Raw genomic sequence first — 20,981 nt, 5'->3', positions numbered from 1 at the left:
TATAGTACAAATTAGGAAATAATGTCCCTGACAAATCTGTTATTTTCTTTTCCTATGGAGAAGCAAAAGCTAGTGCATGTGACATTGTTCATGGAAATAAAAACACCCGCTATTATTAAGAGCTTTGAAAATTCAAAACAAATGCTAAATACATTATTATATATATATATATATATATATATATATATATACACATACATACACACATACACACATACAGATACACACAGTACTGTGCAAAAGTTTTTGGACGGTGTGAAAAAAATACTGCAAAATAAGAATGCTTAAAAAAAATATAAGTGTTAATAGTTTATTATTATCAATTAAATACTAAGTGAATGAACAGAAGATAGATCTAAATCAGATCAAGTTTTGGTGTGACCACCATTTGCCTTCAAAAGAGCATCAATTCTTCTAGGTACACTTGCACACAGTTTTTGAAGGAGCTCGGCAGGGAGGTTGTTCATCACTTCCAGGACTCCTTGTTCTACGTTATGCTGAATACAGAACTTCTTAATGACATGGCTGTTTGTTTGGGGTTAATGTCCTGTTGCAGAATAAATCTGGAGCCTCCATGATGATATTGCATGATGGATAAGTACATGCCTGTATTGCATGATAGATAAGTACCTGCACTGAGGACACCATTAATCCTGTCCAAATCCCCAACTCCATTTGCTAAAACGCAGCCCAAACTTGCAAGGATCCTCCTCCATTCTTCACTGTTGCCTGCAGATACTGATTATTGTACCGCTGTCAAGCCCTTCAACAAAAAAACTGCCTTCTGTTACTGCCAAATATTTAACATTTTGACTCATCAGTCCAGAGCACCTGCTACCATTTTTCTGTACCACAGTTCCTATGTTTTCGTGCATAGTTGAGTCGCTTGGCCTTGTTTCCACGTTGAAGCTATGGCTTTTGGCCGCAATTCTTCCATGAAGACCAATTTTGGCCAGACTTCTCCGTACCGTAGATGGGTGTACCTGGGTCCCACTGGTTTCTGTCAGTTTTGAGCTGACGGCAATTCTGGACATCTTCCGATTATGAAGGGAAGTAAGCATTATGTATCTTTTATCTGATACACTAAGTTTCCTTGGCCGACCACTGCGTCTACGGTCCTCAACGTTGTCCGTTTCTTTTTGCTTCTTCAAAATAGCTTGAACAGCACATTTTGAAACCCCAGTGTGCTTTGAAATCTTGCTGATGCCGTATAATTACCTTGTGTGTTGTTGCTGTGCTCAGTCTTGCCATGGTGTAAGACCTGTGACATGAAACGGTCTTCCACAACCCACCTTTGTAGCAGAGTTTGGTTGTTTCTCATCCAGTTTTAAGCCTCTTACACAGCTGTTTCAGTTTTAGTTAATGACTGCGGACCTCCTTCAGACCAGCTCGCATCCAGCGTATGCAAATTTGTCAGTGACGGCATGGGAAGCGCCAAGGCATAAGCACACCCACTTGGCTGTGCGATCGATCGCTCTGTGTATGCAGACACCCATTAGCGTATGTTGAGACGCCCACTAGCGTATGTCATCTCCAGGAAGTGTATTAAAACATTGAGCACATTCGGAAGCGTTCGCAGCGCTTGTGGTTGCCTAACCCTGCCGCAAGCACTGTGAGGAGTTCACTGTAAAACACAGGCATGTTTTTTTGCTATGACGCTGCCTGTTAATTATGCACGCCTTAAAAATGGCATTGAAACACAGAGGCACGCCTGCGTTCGCACCTCCACACCCCCGTTATTAGTGTCCTGCCCCTGTTACCACCCACAAACGGCATCTCCTGTCACTCATTTCACTGGGCTGTCTTTGCTGGGCGAGCGAGCGGGCTGCGATCGCACAGAGTAGTTCGCGCACGCGCAGAATGAAGCGTGCGCATGCGCAAACCATCAGGCCACTTGCGAGTGCACAGGGCAAGCGAGCGGGTCTGAATGAGGTCCTGTGTTTCAACCTCCATATGAAAATGATGATCATTATCACCTGTTTGGTATGATTGGTTAACCATACACCTGACTATAATCCTACAAAATCCCTGACTGTGTGCAAGTGTACCTAGAAGAATTGATGGTGTTTTGAAGGCAAAAGGTGGTCACACCAAATATTGATTTGATTTAGATTTCGCTTCAGTTCATTCATTTTGCATTTTGTTAATTGATAAAAATAAACTATTAACACTTCTATTTTGAAAGCATTCTTACTTTGCAGAATTTTTCCACACCTGCCTAAATCTTTTGCGCAGTACTGTGTGTATATATATATATATATATATATATATACACACAGTACATTAGGCCAACACTCATATGGTCGACATGCAAATGGTCGACACATGGTTTTGTTTTTTTAGCCCTAATCTTTACCCTAACCCTCCCTCCTGGTGCCTAACCCTAACTGTCGGTTTAAGTGCCTAACCCTAACCGTCGGGGTAAGTGTCTAACCCTAACCGTCGGGGTAAGTGTCTAACCCTAACCGTCAGAGTAAGTGCCTATCCCTAAGTGCCTAACCCTGACTCTAACCCTAAAATTAAAAAAAATGTATCGACCATTTGACTATATGATTGTCCACCTGCATGTCGACCTTGTTACTAGTCGACCTTTAGCATATCGACCTTCTGACCCTGTCGACCTTGTTACCAGTCGACCTTTAGCATGTCGACCTTCAGTCCCAGTCGACCTATTACCTGTCGACCTTTAGTACCTGTCGATCTATTGACTGTCGACCTTCTGTACCTGTCGACCTATTGCCTGTCGACTTTCAGAACCTGTCGACCTTGTTACCAGTCGACCTTTAGTGTGACGACCTTCAGTCCCTGTCTATCTTCCATTGTCTACCCAAACATTGTCTATCTAGACAATGTAGACCTAATGATCCACACCCATCCCAGACCCTCGGTCAGGAGTGCCTGAATAATAAAGCAGCTGAGAAATGAGGAGTGAGGGAAACTTCTCTTGTCTATGGAGGGAATGAGCAGAATTTCTCTTGTAAGGGGGGAAACCATATCTACAGTGTGTTCGGTGGCAGCTTTGTTACTGTGCAGATTGAGGTCAGAGCTCGGAACATGCTCCTCTGACCTCTCCTGGGCAGTCTCCTATTAGTTTTAAATTATGTCACCTGTTGCCTATTACCACAAACAGATGCTGCTCTCCTCTTCCCTGAACCAGGTACATTTCTTCAAAACTTCAGGACATCCACCCCAGATGCTCCCTTATCCCCACTCCATGAGCCCAGCTTTCTCTCTGCTAACAGCACACACTGGGCCTGATTCAGAGGCGCTCGCAAAAAGCGAGCGCTCGCTCTGAATCAGGGCGGGCGCTGGTTTTTTTAGGAGCGGCCTCCTGGCCGCTCGCATAGCTGTGGGTGACCATCCACAGCTATAGCGAGCGGCCATGATGATGGTCGCGATGGTCAAGACCATCGGGCTTGCGACGAGACCCTTGTGGTAGGGTCTCGTTCATCGCAAGCCCCAGAGAGCTAACAGAGCCGGAAGCTCTCTGCTGACATCACTCATGATGTCAGTGGGGCGGTCCCCAAACGGCAACGCCTTCATTTGGGCAGCCACCTCCCCCCCGGCCCACCTACCAAACGGGGCGAGCTGTTACTCAACATCGACAGCTCGCCCCCTTTGGGGTGAGACCCAGATCGTCAGATTGCCCGTCGCTAGCCGGGTCTCGCGCATGCACACAACAGAGCCGGCTTCGTCGTGCGCATGTGCTGTGGGCCACCATCGACCCGGTTGCGAGCGCTCAGCGCTTGCGACCGGGTCTGGATCAGGCCCAGTGTGCGCAGAACATACCAGACACACAGTACTTGGGTCTCCCACTACTCCTCTAATTCATCCTCTCCACATACAGTACCAGCAGTACAAGACTCTAATTTCTGCTCTCCACTACTACAGATTGATGATCCAGGTTTCTGCACAGGGCATAGCTCTCCTGATGTTTTGTCACCAGAAAGCACCCCACTGTCTGCACTGCAGGTCATTGGTGCAACCTGCAAGAGGACTGGTCAGTTTGGAGTCTCAGAAAATGACTTGGGAGAGCTCCAGATAGATGTTGTTCAGTGAGGAAATATATGAGATATGGTAAGAACTTACCCTTGTTATCTCTATTTCTACGAAGTCCATAGGGTTCCACAGGATACCTTGGAGTATAGGTGATGACGTCAGGCATCGGGCACCATAGAGTTAAGTTTCAGCCTCCCAGGATGCACTAGGGTCCCCCTCCTATACCCCGCCCCCGAGCCAAGGAATCTCAGTTAGGTACCAAGCCATAGGCCGAGGAAGGAGAAGGAAGAGAGAGAAGATAGATCTGGATACACACAAGAATCACATTCTCACCAGAGGGAGACGGAAAAAACAGTGACCAGAGTAAAGCCCATCTGCAGCACAGGTGCGACAGGGAGGGAGTCCTGTGGAACCCTATGGACATCGTAGAAATAGAGATAACAAGGGTAAGTTCTTACCATATCTCATATTTTCTACTTCAGGGTCCATAGGGTATCCGCAGGATACCTTGGGGATGTCCCAAAGCAGTATCCTTTAAGAGTGGGGACGCTCCTGTGCTGAAAGGAGAATCCGCCGCCCGAAGGAAGCATCCTGAGAGGCAAAGGTGTCAAACGCATAATACCTCACAAATGTATGGACAGAGGACCACGTAGCAGCCTTGCAGATCTGGACTGCAGAGGCACCTCGTCGAGCTGCCCACGAAGGACCCACAGACCTAGTGGAATGAGCCTTCACAGAAGGAGGAACCGGCAGGCCTTCATGAAGATAAGCTTCAGAAATAGCCATACGGATCCAGGCTGCCAAAGTTTGCTTTGAAGCAGGCCAACCCTTTTTACGGAAGCTATAGAGGACAAACAAGGCGTCCGACTTACTAAACGAAGAAGTGCGGTCAACATAAGTCCTTAAGGCCCGCAAAACATCCAAAGTGGCCTCACCCACTGAAAGGCCGGGTGCGTTAAAAGCTGGAACAACTATTTCCTCATTAACATGAAACTGGGAAACAACTTTGGGAAGAAAATCAGGACGAGTGCGTAGCACTGCCCTGTTCCCATGAAAAATCAAGAAAGGGGGTCTACAAGAGAGAGCCCCTAAATCAGAAACACGTCTGGCCGAAGCTATGGCCAGAAGGAAAACAGTCTTAGCTGTAAGCCATTTAAGATCCACTGAGCCCAGTGGTTCAAACGGCGGTCCTTGGAGAGCTCTCAGGACCACAGCCAAGTCCCAAGGCGCAACGGGTGGTACAAAAGGCGGCTGAATTCGCAGAACGCCCTGCATAAAGGTGCGTACATCAGGGATTGTAGCAATCCTACGGTGAAACCAGACAGAGAGGGCAGAAACCTGCACCTTCCCCGCTTCTAGTCCCGCTTGTAGGAAGGCGAGAACACGAGACAGACGAAACTCCCGCGGTGCATAACCTCTCGGTCGACACCACTGGAAGAACATATGCCACACGCGATGGTATATTCTCGCGGAAGACAGTTTCCGAGCTCTTAGCATGGTTCACACCACAGAGCTGGAAAACCCCCTGGACCTTAACATGGCCGTCTCAACAGCCACGCCGTCAAAGACAGCCGAGTCAGGTCCGGGTGAAGACAAGGACCCTGTGACAGAAGGTCCGGTCGGAGCGGTAAGCGCAGAGGACTGTCCACGGACAGACCCTGAATATCTGAGAACCAGTGCCGTCTGGGCCATGCGGGAGCTATCAACAGGAGAGTCCCTCCGTCCTGTTTGAATTTCCGGATTACCCGTGGAAGAAGGGAAACCGGAGGAAAGAGGTAAGCAAACCGGAACGTCCACCAGACGGACAGAGCATCCACCAGAGACACCTCTTCGTCTCTTGTGCGAGACCCGTACACCGGCAACTTGTTGTTGTGCCGGGACGCCATGAGGTCGATCTCTGGACGCCATGAGGTCGATCCCACCTGTCCAGCAGCAGTTGAAAAAGATTCGGGTGCAGGGACCATTCCCCTGGATGAACATCCTGGCGACTGAGAAAGTCCGCCTCCCAGTTTAGCAGTCCCGGGATGAAGACAGCTGATATGGCCGGAAGATTGCGCTCCGCCCATACCAGGATCCGAGACACCTCTACAAGAGCCGCCCGACTTCGGCTTCCTCCTTGCCGGTTTATGTACGCCACGGTGGTAGCGTTGTCTGACTGGATCTGCACCGGGTGACCTTGGAGAACCCGATGTGCCTGCTGGAGAGCATTGAAAACCGCTCGGAGTTCCAAGATGTTTATTGGAAGCTCTGCTTCTGCCGGAGTCCACCTGCCCTGGAACTAGTGTGGACCTAAGACCGCTCCCCAGCCCCGAAGACTGGCGTCCGTTGTTAACAGGACCCAATTCGCCACCCAGAACGGACGACCCCTGTTGAGATAGGTCGTCTGCAACCACCAGGCTAGAGACAGGCGAACCTCCGGAGTGAGCACCAACGTCTGGGACTTCAGACTCTGAGGCAGTCCATACCATTTGGACAGGATCAGGTGCTGCAGAGGTCTGGAGTGAAACTGGGCATATTCCACCATGTCGAATACCGACACCATGGAGCCCAGTAACCTCATTGCCGAGTGCAGAGACACCCGGCGGCTCTGCAGACAACTGCGCACCCTCGACTGTAAGGCAGAGATCTTTTCCCCTGTCACAAAGATCCTTTGCTGTCCCGAGTCCAATAAGGCTCCGAGATGCAGAATCCGCTGAGATGGGATCAGGGTGGACTTCTGCCAGTTTATCAACCAGCCGTGCCGTTGCAGTAGCGCAATGGTCAGGTCCAAGTGGCGCAGAAGGAGCTCCGGAGATCCTGCCACTAAGAGAAGGTCGTCCAAGTACGGCAACATGCGGACTCCCTGCAGCCACAGGGAAGCCGCCATGACCGCCATCACCTTGGTGAAAACACGTGGTGCTGTCGCCAGGCCAAAAGGTAACGCCCGGAACTGAAAGTGGTCGCTGCGGATTGCAAACCTGAGGAACTGCTGATGGCGCAACAGAATAGGGACATGCAGGTAAGCGTCCTGTATGTCCAATGACACCATGTAGTCCCCAGGCTCCAGCGCCAGAATGATGCACCGAAGGGACTCCATCCGACACTTCGGCACCCGCAAAGACTTGTTGAGAGCTTTGAGGTTGAGAATCGGACGAAACGACCCATTGGGTTTCTGCACCAAAAAGAGATTGGAATAGAAACCCTGGCCCCTCTGGGAGAATGGAAGACACTATAACTCCAGCCTGGAGCATAGTGTGCAAAACCTTCTGCAGCTCCGTGGCTTTGTTCCGGTCTGATGGTAGACCCGTGGTGAAGAAACGAGCCGGGGGTCTGTGCCGGAAGGAGAGGGCATACCCCTGTGAGACCACCTCGAGAACCCAAGTGTCCATCGTGGTGACCGACCAACACCGGGCGAACTTCAGCAGGCGGCCTCCCACTTTGGGATCCCCCAAAGGAAGGCCCGGACCGTCAGGCCGCAGGCTTGTCATCCGGCTTAGGGGCCGGACGTCTGGTACTCCAGGCCTGCTTTCGGGGCTTGGCCGATTTCTTGGGGCCAGCCTGTCGGGGAAAGGACTGTGCTTTAGGCCTACCCTGGGTCCTATAAGGCCGAAAGGACGACTTACCCGAACCGGAAGGAACTGCAGCAGACAGGAGACATGCCGATTTGGCTGCCGCCAGCGTGGCTACAATTTTGTCCAGGTCCGGACCAAAGAGAACTTCTCCGTTAAAAGGCAACGCCTCCAAACCCTTTTTGGAATCCGCGTCCGCCTTCAAAGATCGCAACCACAATGTGCGACGAGCAGCTACAGCTGCTGAAGAAATTCGAGACGCCAGGGTACTAATATCCAAGGCCGCTTCCTTGATATAAGTACCGAATCCCGAAGATTGCCAATCAATGCCGTCTGCTCAGCCAGACAGTCGGAATCGAAGGACGCCTCCAACGTATCATCCCAGTGCTCCATAGCTCTGGCAACCCAGCAAATGGCCATAGCTGGCCGCGCTGCCCCCCCCGCAAGGGAATAGACGGACTTCAGGCAGATCTCCACCTTGCGGTCCGTAGCATCCTTAAGGGAGGACATGGATGGCATGGGTAATGTGGCACTACGGACAAGGCGTGTCACATGAGAATGCATCTGTGGAGGGGACTCCCACTTGGCAAAATAATTGTCCGCAAACGGATACGCCACTGCTAAACGCCTTTGAGGATGATATCGTTTGCCTGGCTGTTTCCAAGCTTCCTCTAGATGGTCAACTAATTGCCCCGAAAGAGGAAACACTGTGGTATCTCCTTTAACATCCTTGAAAAAGGCGTATTTGGACTTTGATACTGGAGGCTCCTCATCCTCAATAACTAAAGCAGTACGGACTGCACGAATAAGGCCAGGTATATACACCTTAGACTTAGCGTCCGACTCTTTAGGACGGGAAGGTTCCTGGTCAGAAAGATCCAGAATCTCCCCGTTGTCGGACGTCCCGTCGTCATCCTCATAAGGAGCAGACAGAGACGCCACCGGCCGCTTGTGAGGCCGCATCACAGACTCCCCTTGCAACACTTCTGACAACTGCTGTACAGAGCTCGTTAACGAATTAACCCACGCAGGCTCATGAGAGACCTGAGGAGGGGAAATAGGGAGACTGTGGGGTACCATCAATTGTCTTGGGAAACCCTGCATGGTGACGACACCACTGACTGCTGGGACAAACCCATCTGAGTGAATGCAGGCTGAGGAGCTAACTGGCCCACGAGGGTTGTAAGCGCTTTGGCAAAACAAGCCCAGGGCGGCTCCTGTACCGGAGCCGTGACCGTAATCGGTCATGTCAACGAATAACACCGTCGACATAGTCCCTGCGCACTACCGTCCCCCTCCGCTATAGGTACCTTGCATGTAGTACATAAAAGCTGGAGAGGAAAATCACTTTCAGACATAATGGTAAGTATGTGACCCCTCTCACTGATACTCATTAGTATAGTGTGAGACCACCCTGCAAGCACCGCACCGCAAGGGCTTTAGCAGAAAGAACAGGGACAGTTAAATGCTGACAGATAGAAAATGAAAGTACAGGCAGAAGACGCTAGCATAGGTCACATACAATGCAAAGAAATCAATTCCTGCACTATCAGCGCTGATCCTCAACTACACAGACTCAGAGCCTGGTAGGAGACAGCGCTGCATACACAGACCTTAATCCAACGGAGGAGAGGTATGCAGGGGGACCCAGACCGCGATGCCACCGTTCACCAGCGTCCAGCAGCGCTCACCATGCTTCTTCCAAAGATGGCCACCGAGGAGCAGAGAGGAGGCCGGCCTGGGGGAGGAGCGCTGACACAGAACCAGTCAGCTAGAGCAGAGAGGGCTGTGTGCAGCGGGGGAGGCGCCGGCTGTGAGACAGGGAAGGCGCGCTCCCCTGGCATGCATTTAAGCCCTGGGACGCCGTAGCGCTACCGCATGCCGCGGTCCTGCTGTCCCAGGGAGGTAGTGGAAGCGCAGGTTAGAACCTGGCTCCACACTGCAGCTAGTCCCCAGGGAGCCCCCTGCTTGGGGACTTGGGACCATGTATCAGCGGGGACCCACCGCGGGACCCCGCTGCTTTACCTGTTGTCCCCCTTGATTCCGGCTATGGTCCTAAACATCTGGGGTCACCGCTAGCTGTGACCCCAGATGCCTACCAGCATCCCCGGGATCAGTACCGGCGTTCTGGTACCGACGGGGGTGTAGGGAAGACAGCATGGACGTCAGGACAGACTGTCCATGCTGTACTTCCAGATGTGCAGCCACAGCTGCATTGAAGAAACTTCAGGGGCTCTTCATGGCCCCCCTCTAACAGGTGCATCCGACTCCGGCCGGGCACCAAACTAAACTGAGATGCCTTGGCTCGGGGGCGGGGTATAGGAGGGGGACCCTAGTGCATCCTGGGAGGCTGAAACTTAACTCTATGGTGCCCAATGCCTGACATCATCACCTATACCCCAAGGTATCCTGTGGATACCCTATGGACCCTGAAGTAGAAATACAGATATCTATTACTTGTATATAGTAATCAAAGTATGTATATGAATGTATTTTGTGTATATGGTTCATGTGTGAATATCTTGGGAATATGTATGTGATGCATTTGTGTATTGTTCAGAATCCACATTTGTAATGGAGATTTTGGCCAGCACGGTCATTGTTTTATCACTGTAACTCCAGGGCCAGATTATCAGCTAGGAGACCTAAACCACTAGCGAGTGGATAGTGAGCAGCAGGAGTAAAAAATTCCTTCTCCTACACTTTGCATTCCAGAACCAGGCATATATATCAGCGATGAACTTCCTGGTCTGTGGAACGCAAGAACAGCACACTCTGCGATGAACTTCCGGTTTGCGTTCCATTACAGTATGTGGAACGCATGACGCAATATCCGGTGACGGACTTCCGGTTTTGATAATCAACGGAGGTTGCCGCAGTTTGGAGGTAATTGCAAGGGGTATAAAAAGTGGATCTTGGTAACATTAGTCCAAAAAGCTTCTGAGGAAGAACCAGAACGGTTCGAAACGCGTTAAACTGGGACACGGATGTAAGGACTTCACAAGCAGAGGTGAAACGCTGGATACCCATTGTTTGGAACTTCTATGCAGGTTTCCGGGACATGCTGTGGATGATCCAAAGGAACTAACATCTAAGGGATATCCTGATTACACCCTGTATCTTGTGGATGCCTAAGTATTCACCACTTGGTGATATATGCTGTTTCTTTTATATTTAAAAGTGAGTGCAATATGTCTGAATATGTTTTTTATGTTTTATGACAATATTGCACTATCAGTCTTTTATTCCTTCTTTTGGAGATATTAAAGTACCTGGAGGGAATCATATCGTCTTTCCCACTTCATCTGACTGCACCCCATATCCTGTGGATGCTTAAGTGTTCACCATTTGGTGATATATGCTGTTTTTTACATTCAAATGTGAGTGCAATACGTTTTATTAAAGGTTTTTTTTGTTTCACGACACCTTTTTTTTCTTGGAGATATTAAAGTACCTGAAAGGAATCAGAGCGTCTTCCAGACTTCATTTACTTAACAGAAGTCCTATGGGAACAGACTTCAGTATTTAAGAACTTTGAAAGAAAGTATTGTTTTATAATCTTATTTGTCTTTAGCGCCACTGTGTGACACAATTTGTGATTTTTGGCATTATTGTAAAGTTTGGTGAAGGCTTTTATGGTGTCACATGGGCAGCTTTTGATTGCGCACTCTGGATCAAGTCTTATAGAGTTTAAATCCAAAGGAGCCACTGGAGGGACAAAGGGAGGTTGAATCCGGAGGACACCCTGGAGGAAGGTGTGGATATCCGGTAGTGGAGCAAGTCTACGCTAGAACCAAATGGACTGAGCACAGCTATGCACTTTCAATGAGGCCAGGCGAGTCCTAGGTCCAATCCAGCTTGAAGGAAGGCCAGGACTCTGGAAATTCTAACCACCTGGGGGTCGTAATTTTTGATACAACACCACTGGAAATATGTACGCCACGCTCTGTGGTAGATCCGAGTAGAGGCTGGTTTACGCGCTCAGAGCATAGTTTTAACTACAGCGCTAGAGAAACCTTTGGACCTCAGGAAGGATGTCTCAAGAGCCACGCCGTCAAAGACAGACAACCCAGGTCCGGGTAAAGACAAGGACCAGGTCCAGTCATTGAGGCAACAGGAACGGAGTGTCGATGGAGAGACTCCGAAGATCTGACATCTTGGCCAAGCTGGAGTCACCAGGAGGACAGTGCCTCCGTCTTTTTTGAACTTCCGAAGAACTCGATGAAGAAGGGGGACTGGAGTGAATAGGTACGCAAACTGTAAGTCCACTTCACTGGTGCGTCTACAAAGGTTGCCTCTGCATCTCATGTTCTGGACCCGTACAGTGGTTTGTGATTGTGTCGGGAGGCCATGAGGTCCACCTCTGAGAGGCCCCATCTGTACACTAGGAGTTGAAACACCTTTTGGTGAAGCGAACATTCCCCGAGATGCACGTCGTGACGGCTGAGGAAGTCTGCATCCCAAGTTAGAACTCCTGGAATGAACACTGCAGAGATGGCCTGGAAGTGACCCTCTGCCCATGTCAGAATGCGTGACACTTCTGTTATTGCTGCACAACTTCAAGTCCCTCCTTGATGGTTGATGTAAGTCACTTTTGTGGCATTGTCGGACATAACTTGTACAGGTTTTCCGTGAAGTATGTGCTGAGCCAGGTTGAGGGCCCGTAAACAGCTCGAAGTTCCAATATGTTGATTGGCAGGGTTGATTCGACCGATGTCCAATGGTCCTGAAAGGAGTGCGGACCGGTCACTGCGCCCCAGCCTGGGAGACTGGCGTCCATTTTTAGGATTGCCCAGTCCGGGATCCAAAAGGGGCGACCCTTGGTTAGACGAGATGGTGGTAACCTGTTTCACCTGGAGAGGATCAGCCCTTGCAAAGGCCAGGAATGGAACTGAGCATATTCCACCATGTTGAAGGTGGACACCAGGGGTAACAGAACCTGCATTGCTGAGTGGATCTACACTCGGCGACTGTGGAGACATCTGCGCACTCGTAGTTGAGGTGTGGAGATCTTGTCTGATGTCAGAAAGATTCTCTGATCCTGAGAATCCAGCAGGGCTCCCAGATGAATCATTCTCTGTGAGGGATTCATGGAGGACTTTTTCCAGTTAATTAACCATCCGTGCTTGTGCAGGACAGCAATGGTTAACTGCAAATGGTGGTGAAGCACTCCTTGGGATCCTGCTAGGAGCAGGAGGTCATCCAGATACGGTAACAGTCGGACACTCTGACCACCGAGGTGGGCCGCCATGATGACCATAATTTTGGTAAATACCCGTGGAGCTATGGATAGTCCAAAGGGCAGAGCCTGGCATTGGAAGTGTTGCTGTAGTATAGCAAACCGGAGATATCACTGATGTGAGGGCGCTATAGGTACATGTAGGTACCTGTCGGGAATTTCAAGAAATACCATGAAGTCCCCAGGCGCTATAGCTAGGATGATGGAGCGTAGGGTTTCCATCCTGAACCTGTGTACCCTGAGGAATTTGTTCCTGGATTTGAGGTTGAGGATAAGCCGATGAGACCCATTCAGCTTCTGAACCAAAAAGAGAGTAGAATAATAACCAGTCTCTCTCTGAGATAGTGGGACTGGCACAACTGCCCCTGCTTGCAGCAAGGACTGTATGGCTTTCTGGATTTATAAGCCCTTGTTCAGGTCTAAAGGAAGGCCTGTGTAGAAAAACTGGTGGGGAGGCAGTCTGAGAAATGAGAGGGCGTACCCATGAGAGACAACTTCTCTTACCCAAGCATCCATGGTGGTTTGACACCAGCACTGGGCAAACTTAAGAAGTCAGCCTCCCACTCTGGGATATCCCAGAGGGAGGCCTGTCCTGTTAGGCTGAGGGTTTATCCTCGGGTTTTGAAGCAGGGAGTCTGGTTTTCCAGGTCTGCTTGGTCCTGGGTTTGGCGGCCCTAGTGGAAGCCGAATGCCAAGGAAGGCACTGGCCTTTAGGCTTTCCCTGAGGACGAAAGGACTTAAGTGATGTTGTCCGAGGCCTGGTAGAAGTAGCTGCTGAAGGCAGAAATGCAGTTTTTTTTAATGCTGCCAACGTGGTTACAATATTGTCAAGGTCTGGGCCAAACAAGATCTCCCCATTGTAGGGTAACCCTTCTAGGCCTTTCTTGGAATCCGCATCTGTCTTCCAATAGGAGACTGGCATCCAATGTTGCTTCTCTAATATAGGAAGCTGCATCTCGAATGTGAGCAACAAAAGACATCTGATCCCTAGAAGCATCTGAGGGAAAAAGAGTCTTCAAGTGCGTCAGCCCAGCTCTCTATAGCTTTAACCACCCATGCAATAGCCATGGTTGGACAGGCAACAGTCCCTGAAAGAGAGTATATCAATTTCAGGCAAGCTTCCACTTTCCTATATGTAGGATCTTTCAAGGAAGTAACTGTAGGAATAGGCAGCGCAGCGCTTTTAATTAAATGCGTAACATAGGAATCCACCACAGGGTTTTTTTCACATTTTGCACAATGAGCCACATGAAAAAGGTAACATGAGGTCAGACGTTTTTGTGGTTAAAACGTTACCAGGCAATTGTCAGGCTGCAGCCATGTGTTCAGCTAGTTGATCCAATTTTGCTGAAGTCACTTTCTGTCGTTTAAACAGTGGGTGCTTGGATTTAGGGTCTGGCTCGTCATCTTCTATTAATAAGATGGATCTGACAGCTCGTACCAAGGCAGGAATATTAATTTTTGACCAACTCTCATCCTCCTCCAGAGGGGAGTCAAGGTTAGAGAGATCAGCATCTACTGCCTCCTCAGATGATAATTCAGAATCTGAGAGTTGCGTGGACTGTGACGATAACACAGGACGCTTAGAGGGCTTAATGGGTAAAGGCTTCTCACCTTGCAACATGGTTTGAAAGGCTTTAGATGTAGCCATTAGACTCTACACAGAGTTAGAGAGTACGTCTATCCATGGTGGGGGCACAGGAGGTACCTGTGTCGTCTAAACCTGTTGTGGCAACCCCAAAGGGGGAATTATGGCCTGCTGTGGTAACGCCATAGGGGGAATGACAGCCGGAAACCTCTAGGCGGTTCGCAATAGTGGGCAGAACCTGAGAAAATGAAGCCATGGGGGGCTCTTGTACAGACGCTGGGTTGTCTGATGGGTCTGGTGGAGTATAACACTAACTACATAACCCATCTTGTATCCTCACTTGAGCCTGCAGCACATAATTTGAGGGAGAGTGGACCGATGCATCCTGGGAGCTGAAAGCTTTTAACTGCGTGGTGCCCGGATTCCAGATACACCACCTACACCTCAAGGTCTCCCTGTGAAGCCTATGGACCCTGAAGAAGAAATTGGATTATTTGTGTCTACATTTGTATTCATACCTTGTACAGCACTACAGATACTTGGTGCTGCAATAACCAATGGAGGGCATCAAGGTTACCCCACTCCTCTGATCACAAAGTGTAGACCTCAAAACCCCAAGAGGGCACACAAAACTTTTCAGTAAACAAAAACTCATGCAGTTGTTTTGTTAATATGAATGTGAAACATTTTTGTTTCTTTCATTGTGGATTATCTTCGCGTAGCTATCAATGTTGTACAGCAGCTTGCTATTTTCTTTGCAGTTTTACTAGGTCAACACTCCTTGGGGGTCTCCAATATGTGATCATGGCCCCCTATGTGAACATGACACCTTTTTAGTATGGAGTATATCCACCAAAAGTGGTGCCCATATGACCTGGAGCCAAAAGAACGGATATATACTGAATGAGTGATTGAATTAATTAATTTGCATCTTACACTACAAATATTTCTATTACACAGCGTTTTTTTTGCAACAATCTCTGGCCTCCCCTTGATACATAAATACATTTATAATAAATACATAAATACATTTATACTCTTTAACAGAGAATGTATTAGACACAAAAGCTCACACATGAAAATGAATGAAGCTTGTTGAAAAGATACAAGGTCTTCAAAGTGAACAAAAACAGTCAGGTGCATAAATATTGGGACATTGACATAATTTTCATATTTTGGCCTCTATTCACCACCACAATGGCTTTGAAATGAAACAAACAAGATGTGCTTTAACTGCAGACTTTCAGATTTAATTTGAAAGTAATTACATACAAATCAGGTGAACGGTGTAGGAATTACAACGGTTTCTATATGTGCCTCCCACTTTTTAAGGGGCCAAAAGTAATGGGACAAACTAAACAATCCTAAATCTAACTTTCACTTTGTTGCAAATCCTTTGCAGGCAATTACAGCCTGAAGTCTGGAACGCATAGACATCACCAGACGCTGGGTTTCATCCCTGGTGATGCTCTGCCAGGCCTCTACTGCAAATGTCTTCAGTTCCTGCTTGTTCTTGGGGCATTTTCCCTTCAGTTTTGTCTTCATCAAGTGAAATGCATGCTCAATCGGATTCAGGTCAGGGGATTGACTTGCCTATTGTATAACATTTCACTTTTTAGCCTTAAAAATCTCTTTGGTTGCTTTTGCAGTATGCTTCAGGTCATTGTCCATCTGCACTGTGAAGCGCCGTCCAATGAGTTCTGAAGCATTCGACTGAATATGAGCATATAATATTGCCCGAAACACTTCAGAATTCATTCTGCTGCTTTTGTCAGCAGTCACATCATCAATAAATACAAGGGAACCAGTTCCATTGGCAGTCATACATGCCCACGCCATGACACCACCACCATGCTTCACTGATGAGGTGGTATGTTTTGGATTATGAGCAGTTCCTTTCCTTCTCCATACTCTTCTCTTCCCATCACTCTGGTACAAGTTGATCTTTGTCTCATCTGTCCATAGGATGCTGTTCCAGAAGTGTAACGGCTTTTTTAGATGTTGTTTGGCAAACTCTAATCTGGTCTTCCTGTTTGTGAGGCTCACCAGTGGTTTACATCTTGTGGTGAACCCTCTATATTCACTCTTGTGAAGTATTCTCTTGATTGTTGACTTTGATACATATACACCTACCTCCTGGAGAGTGTTCTTGATTTGGCCAACTGTTGTGAAGGGGTTTTTCTTCACCAGGGAAATAATTCTTCTGTCATCCACCACAGTTGTTTTCTGTGGTCTTCCTGGTCTTTTGGTGTTGCTGAGCTCTCCAATGCGTTCTTTCTTTTTAAGAATGTTCCAAACAGTTGATTTGGCCACACCTAATGTTTTTGCTATCTCTCTGAAGGGTTTGTTTTGATTTTTCAGTCTAATGATGGCTTGCTTCACTGATAGTGACAGCTCTTTAGATCTCATATTGAGAGTCGACAGCAACTGATTCCAAATGCAAATGTCACACCTAGAATCAACTCCAGACCTTTTACCTGCTTAATTGATAATGAAATAATGAGGGAATAGCCCACACCTGTCCATGAAATAGCTTTTGAGTTGATAGTCCCATTACTTTTGGCCCCTTAAAAAGTGGGAGGCACATATAGAAACCGTTGTAATTCCTACACCGTTCACCTCATTTGGATGTAATTACCCTCAAATTAAATCTGAAAGTCTGCAGTTAAAGCACATCTTGTTTGTTTCATTTCAAAGCCATTGTGGTGGTGAATAGAGGCCAAACTATGAAAATTCTGTCAATGTCCCAATATTTATGCACCTGACTGTATATGAAAGCATTATTGATGTTACATTTACAGATACTACCACAATTGTATTGCTAATGATACACTTGAAATAAACAAGTATCTGATCTTACCTTCAAAGTTCTGAACTGTGTGGCTTAACTCTAGAATAAATGAATACAAAAAGGTTGTAAAATTTACATTCCTAGTCATTACAGACAATGATATACAGAAAAATTATTTTACTATACTGTTTCATAACTGTAAACAGAAAAATTTAAGCATAATACAGCATAGTAGATCATATGTTTCATATACATAAATGATATAAATCTCTTATGACCAGGACTCTCATTTGTGAAACACTAATCTGAAGTATAATACTGTATCACCATTTCATGATTTTATTTTCATGTTTGCTATGTAGAGGAAACAGGAGAACTCTCCTCCTCTGCTGATGATGAATTGTGGCAAAATCAAGGTGGAATAGTAGATCTCAGAAGACAATGAAGTTGACCAATTTAAAATGTCTGCAGAATAGGGGTGTAAATGAGAAGATTAATAAGCCGCTGCAATGACCAAGTTGCACTTTCTTATCAGTTCTCCAGCTCACGTCCCCTGCAAAACGTTTTAAAAGCAGGGCTACATGACAAATTATGCTGGTGAAAAATGGCTGGATAGAGTTGCCCCAAAGGATTTGCTATGCTCTCTATGTAACTGCAGATTTAAAACTATTACAGGCCCCCAATGATGCATCAGCTCCCGGGACAACCCGCCGGCAATGGCCGCATCCCAGCGTGCAGCTGCTTGTGTCAACCCGGCGGCACAGGCTGCATACCAGAATCCAGCCTGCTTGTGTCAACCCGGCAGCACAGGAAGCAATCCTGCATACCACCACCTGTGTCAACCAGGCAGCACAGGTCGCACTCCAGCGTCTAAGTGCTTTTGCCAACCTGGCGGCACAGGTCGCAAACCAGTGTCCTAAGTATGCAATCCTGCGTATCACCGTCTGTGTCAACCCAGCAGCACAGGACATTCTCCAGACCATCACAGCCTGCCAAGGCTGCTACACGGCCCAGAGGCCACATCTTGTTCTACGGCATAAAGGCCACAGCCTGCCAAGGCAGCTACACAGCCCAAAGGCCCCACCTGGATCTACGGCCCACAGGCCACAGCCTGCCAAGGCTGCTACACAGCTCAAAGGCCACATCTTGTTCTACGGTCTAAAGGCCACAGCCTGCAAAGGCTGCTACATGGCCCAAAGGCCGCACCTGGATCTACGCCCTACAGGCCACAGCCTGTCAAGGCTGCTACAAGGCCCAAAAGCAGGACCTGGATCAACGGCCACAGGCCACAGCCTGCTTAGGCTGCTTCAAGGCCCAAAGGCCCTTGTTCTACACCCCAAAGGCCGCATCTCACCACACAACCCTCGAGCTCCGAATAGCCAAGCATACCAGCCCCCAAGGCTGTTTTGGGACCATCAGTACAGCATTCCTCAAGGGGTACCCCCGACCTAGCTCCTTACATGATCCTCCGCTCTGCACAAATAAGAATCTATTCGGTCCTGAACCCGTAACAGAGAGGAGGTGAGGAGCAATCACATGTAGATGAACTGGACCGCAACAAAAAACAATGCCAGAATACTGAGCAGGTCACTGGTTCCACTGGGCAGCACATGTAGGCTGCCAGGTCTCCAACTCCGTATCTCTATTCTGGAGGCTTATGAATAATTTCCACCTTGTGATGGACTCTCTGTATTGCTCTTGCAAAGCCTTCTCTTTATGGCAGACTTGCATAATGATATACCTACCTCCTGGAGAGTGTTCTCCATTTGGCTGGATGTCGTGAAAGGGGCTTTCATTACCATGGAAAGTATCCTGCGATCAACCACCACTGAATGTACCAACCTATTGATTGGGCCACTCCTAATGTTCCCGCTATCTGATGGATTTTTTTCCTTTTATTTTTGTAGCCCAAGGACGGCCTGTTACACTTGCATTGAGAACTCCTTTAACCACATGTTCATGAGTTCACAGCAAATGTAAATGCCACACTTGGAATCACCCCCAGACCTTTTGCTTGCTTAACTAATAAACAAATTATGAAGGAATAACCCACACCTGTCCATGAAATAGCTTTTGAGTTCAATTGTTCAATTACTTTTGGCCCCTTGGGAAAGAGGGAGCTACATTTTAAACAGCTGTCATTTATAAACCAGAATGATGTGAATACCTTCCAATTAAAGCTAGTCTGCACTTTAACTACTTAACTGGCTAATATCCCCAAAGTTTTTGATTTTTGTATTTATCGGATTATGTAAATAATAGCTATTCAAACCTGATTCAGTAAAACTTTATTAACAAATATGTAGTTTTGTTAATACAATTATACAGAATAAGGATTAAATAGCTATTATTAACACATTTTGATCATTTAAAAAATCAGCACATTTGGAGACACAAGGCCTCATTTATCAAAGAGTTTTATCATTCGCAAAGAGTAATAAAACTCGTTGCGTATGATAATGGTGCTCCAGCCAATCAGCTCCCAACTATCATCTGTTTGAAATATGAGCAGATTGGCTGGAGCACCATCATACACACTGAGTTTTATCACTCGTTGCGAATGATAAAAGTCGTTGAAAAATGAGGCCCATAGTTTTATACAGTTAAAAAAAAACGTTTAGTGATATATATACAGACAAATAATCTAACAAAAACTTTTATTTTTAAGATTAAATATACACTAACTGATCCTTTAAGGAAAGCCCCCTTCTGAAGCCTGGCCTGCAGGAGGGTGCTGAGTGAGGAGAGGTTACAGAGGCAAATGACAGAATAAAACTAGTCAGACTAGTGCAGAGATTAGTCTAGACCCCCATAATCTTTTCATCTAAAAGCCCACATAAAATGACACTGCTCCACTTTACTGGCTGTGTGTGTAGATTTCATAATTCATTTAGATTGTGCATTTCCATCACCACAATTAGAAAATGGATGGGTCTGCAATATTTGGAACACAATAGTTTTTATTACAATTACAGATGGACATAACACAAAGGCCAGGATCCAACAGAAGAACAAAACAATATGAGCTAAAGCACCACTTACATAGAGCACACTACTGTAAGAGGAGCTTTAAAAAAAATGTACTTGTTGTATGCAAGAACACATTAATTGACATACAGTTATGTAGGTTGTACTGTACAATCCAAATGCTATTTATATTTAAGAAAACAAACTGTATGAATAATGAAGTTATTCATACAAAAGAGATTGGAAAGCAGTGAACCAAGAGAAGTATTATATAGGCATATTAGAAGCATGTGGCAGAGAATTTGGATGATGAAAGCTCATATGGCCACAACTACCTGCACTGTGAGTCTCATGACTAAGATCCCAGAGGGGATCAAAATGTTGAGAGGGAGATACTATGTGTGATGTATAATGTGTCTTCACAGATGATGGATTAAAGGTATATTCTTATGAAGTCTAGAGTGTGTCATTTTCAGCTCTTTTGCTTTGAGATTGTATATATTGTATATTCTTGTTAATGGAAGCTGAAGTTTATGAGTGCATGTGTAAACAGATGTCATCTAATACATATATACTGCTTTTTTTTATTATATACCCATCAGCCATAACAATAAAACCACAGACAGGTGAAGTGAATAACACAGATAATCTCGTTACAATGAAACCTGTCATGGGGTGGGATATATTAGGCAGCCGGTGAACACTCAGCTCTTGAGGTTGATGTGTTGGAAGCAGGAAAAATGGGCAAGTGTAAGGATCTGAGCAACTTTGAGAAGGTCCAAACTGTGATGGCTAGACGACTGGGTCATAGCACCTCCAAAACAGCAGGTCTTATGCGGTGATCCCAGT

The 20,981-nt window shown here is 47.1% G+C and overlaps 1 protein-coding gene across 3 annotated transcripts in view; it reads right to left on the bottom strand.

The window, feature by feature from the left end:
• The window catches only part of CYB5R4 (cytochrome b5 reductase 4), a 217,597-nt gene that overhangs the window by 60,266 nt on the left and 136,350 nt on the right, over positions 1 to 20,981 (bottom strand). For all 3 annotated transcript variants that reach the window (XM_088470543.1, XM_088470545.1, XM_088470555.1), the window contains one exon: positions 17,235 to 17,264. In XM_088470543.1, the coding sequence (XP_088326669.1) occupies positions 17,235 to 17,264 (30 nt within the window). The remainder of the gene's footprint in view (positions 1 to 17,234; positions 17,265 to 20,981) is intronic.

Source organism: Taudactylus pleione, unplaced genomic scaffold (genome assembly GCF_031769625.1).
Source record: "Taudactylus pleione unplaced genomic scaffold, aTauple2 ptg000015l, whole genome shotgun sequence".
Lineage (NCBI taxonomy): Eukaryota > Metazoa > Chordata > Amphibia > Anura > Myobatrachidae > Taudactylus > Taudactylus pleione.
Note: the sequence above shows the minus strand (reverse complement) of the source record. Positions and strands in the feature narration are given on the sequence as shown.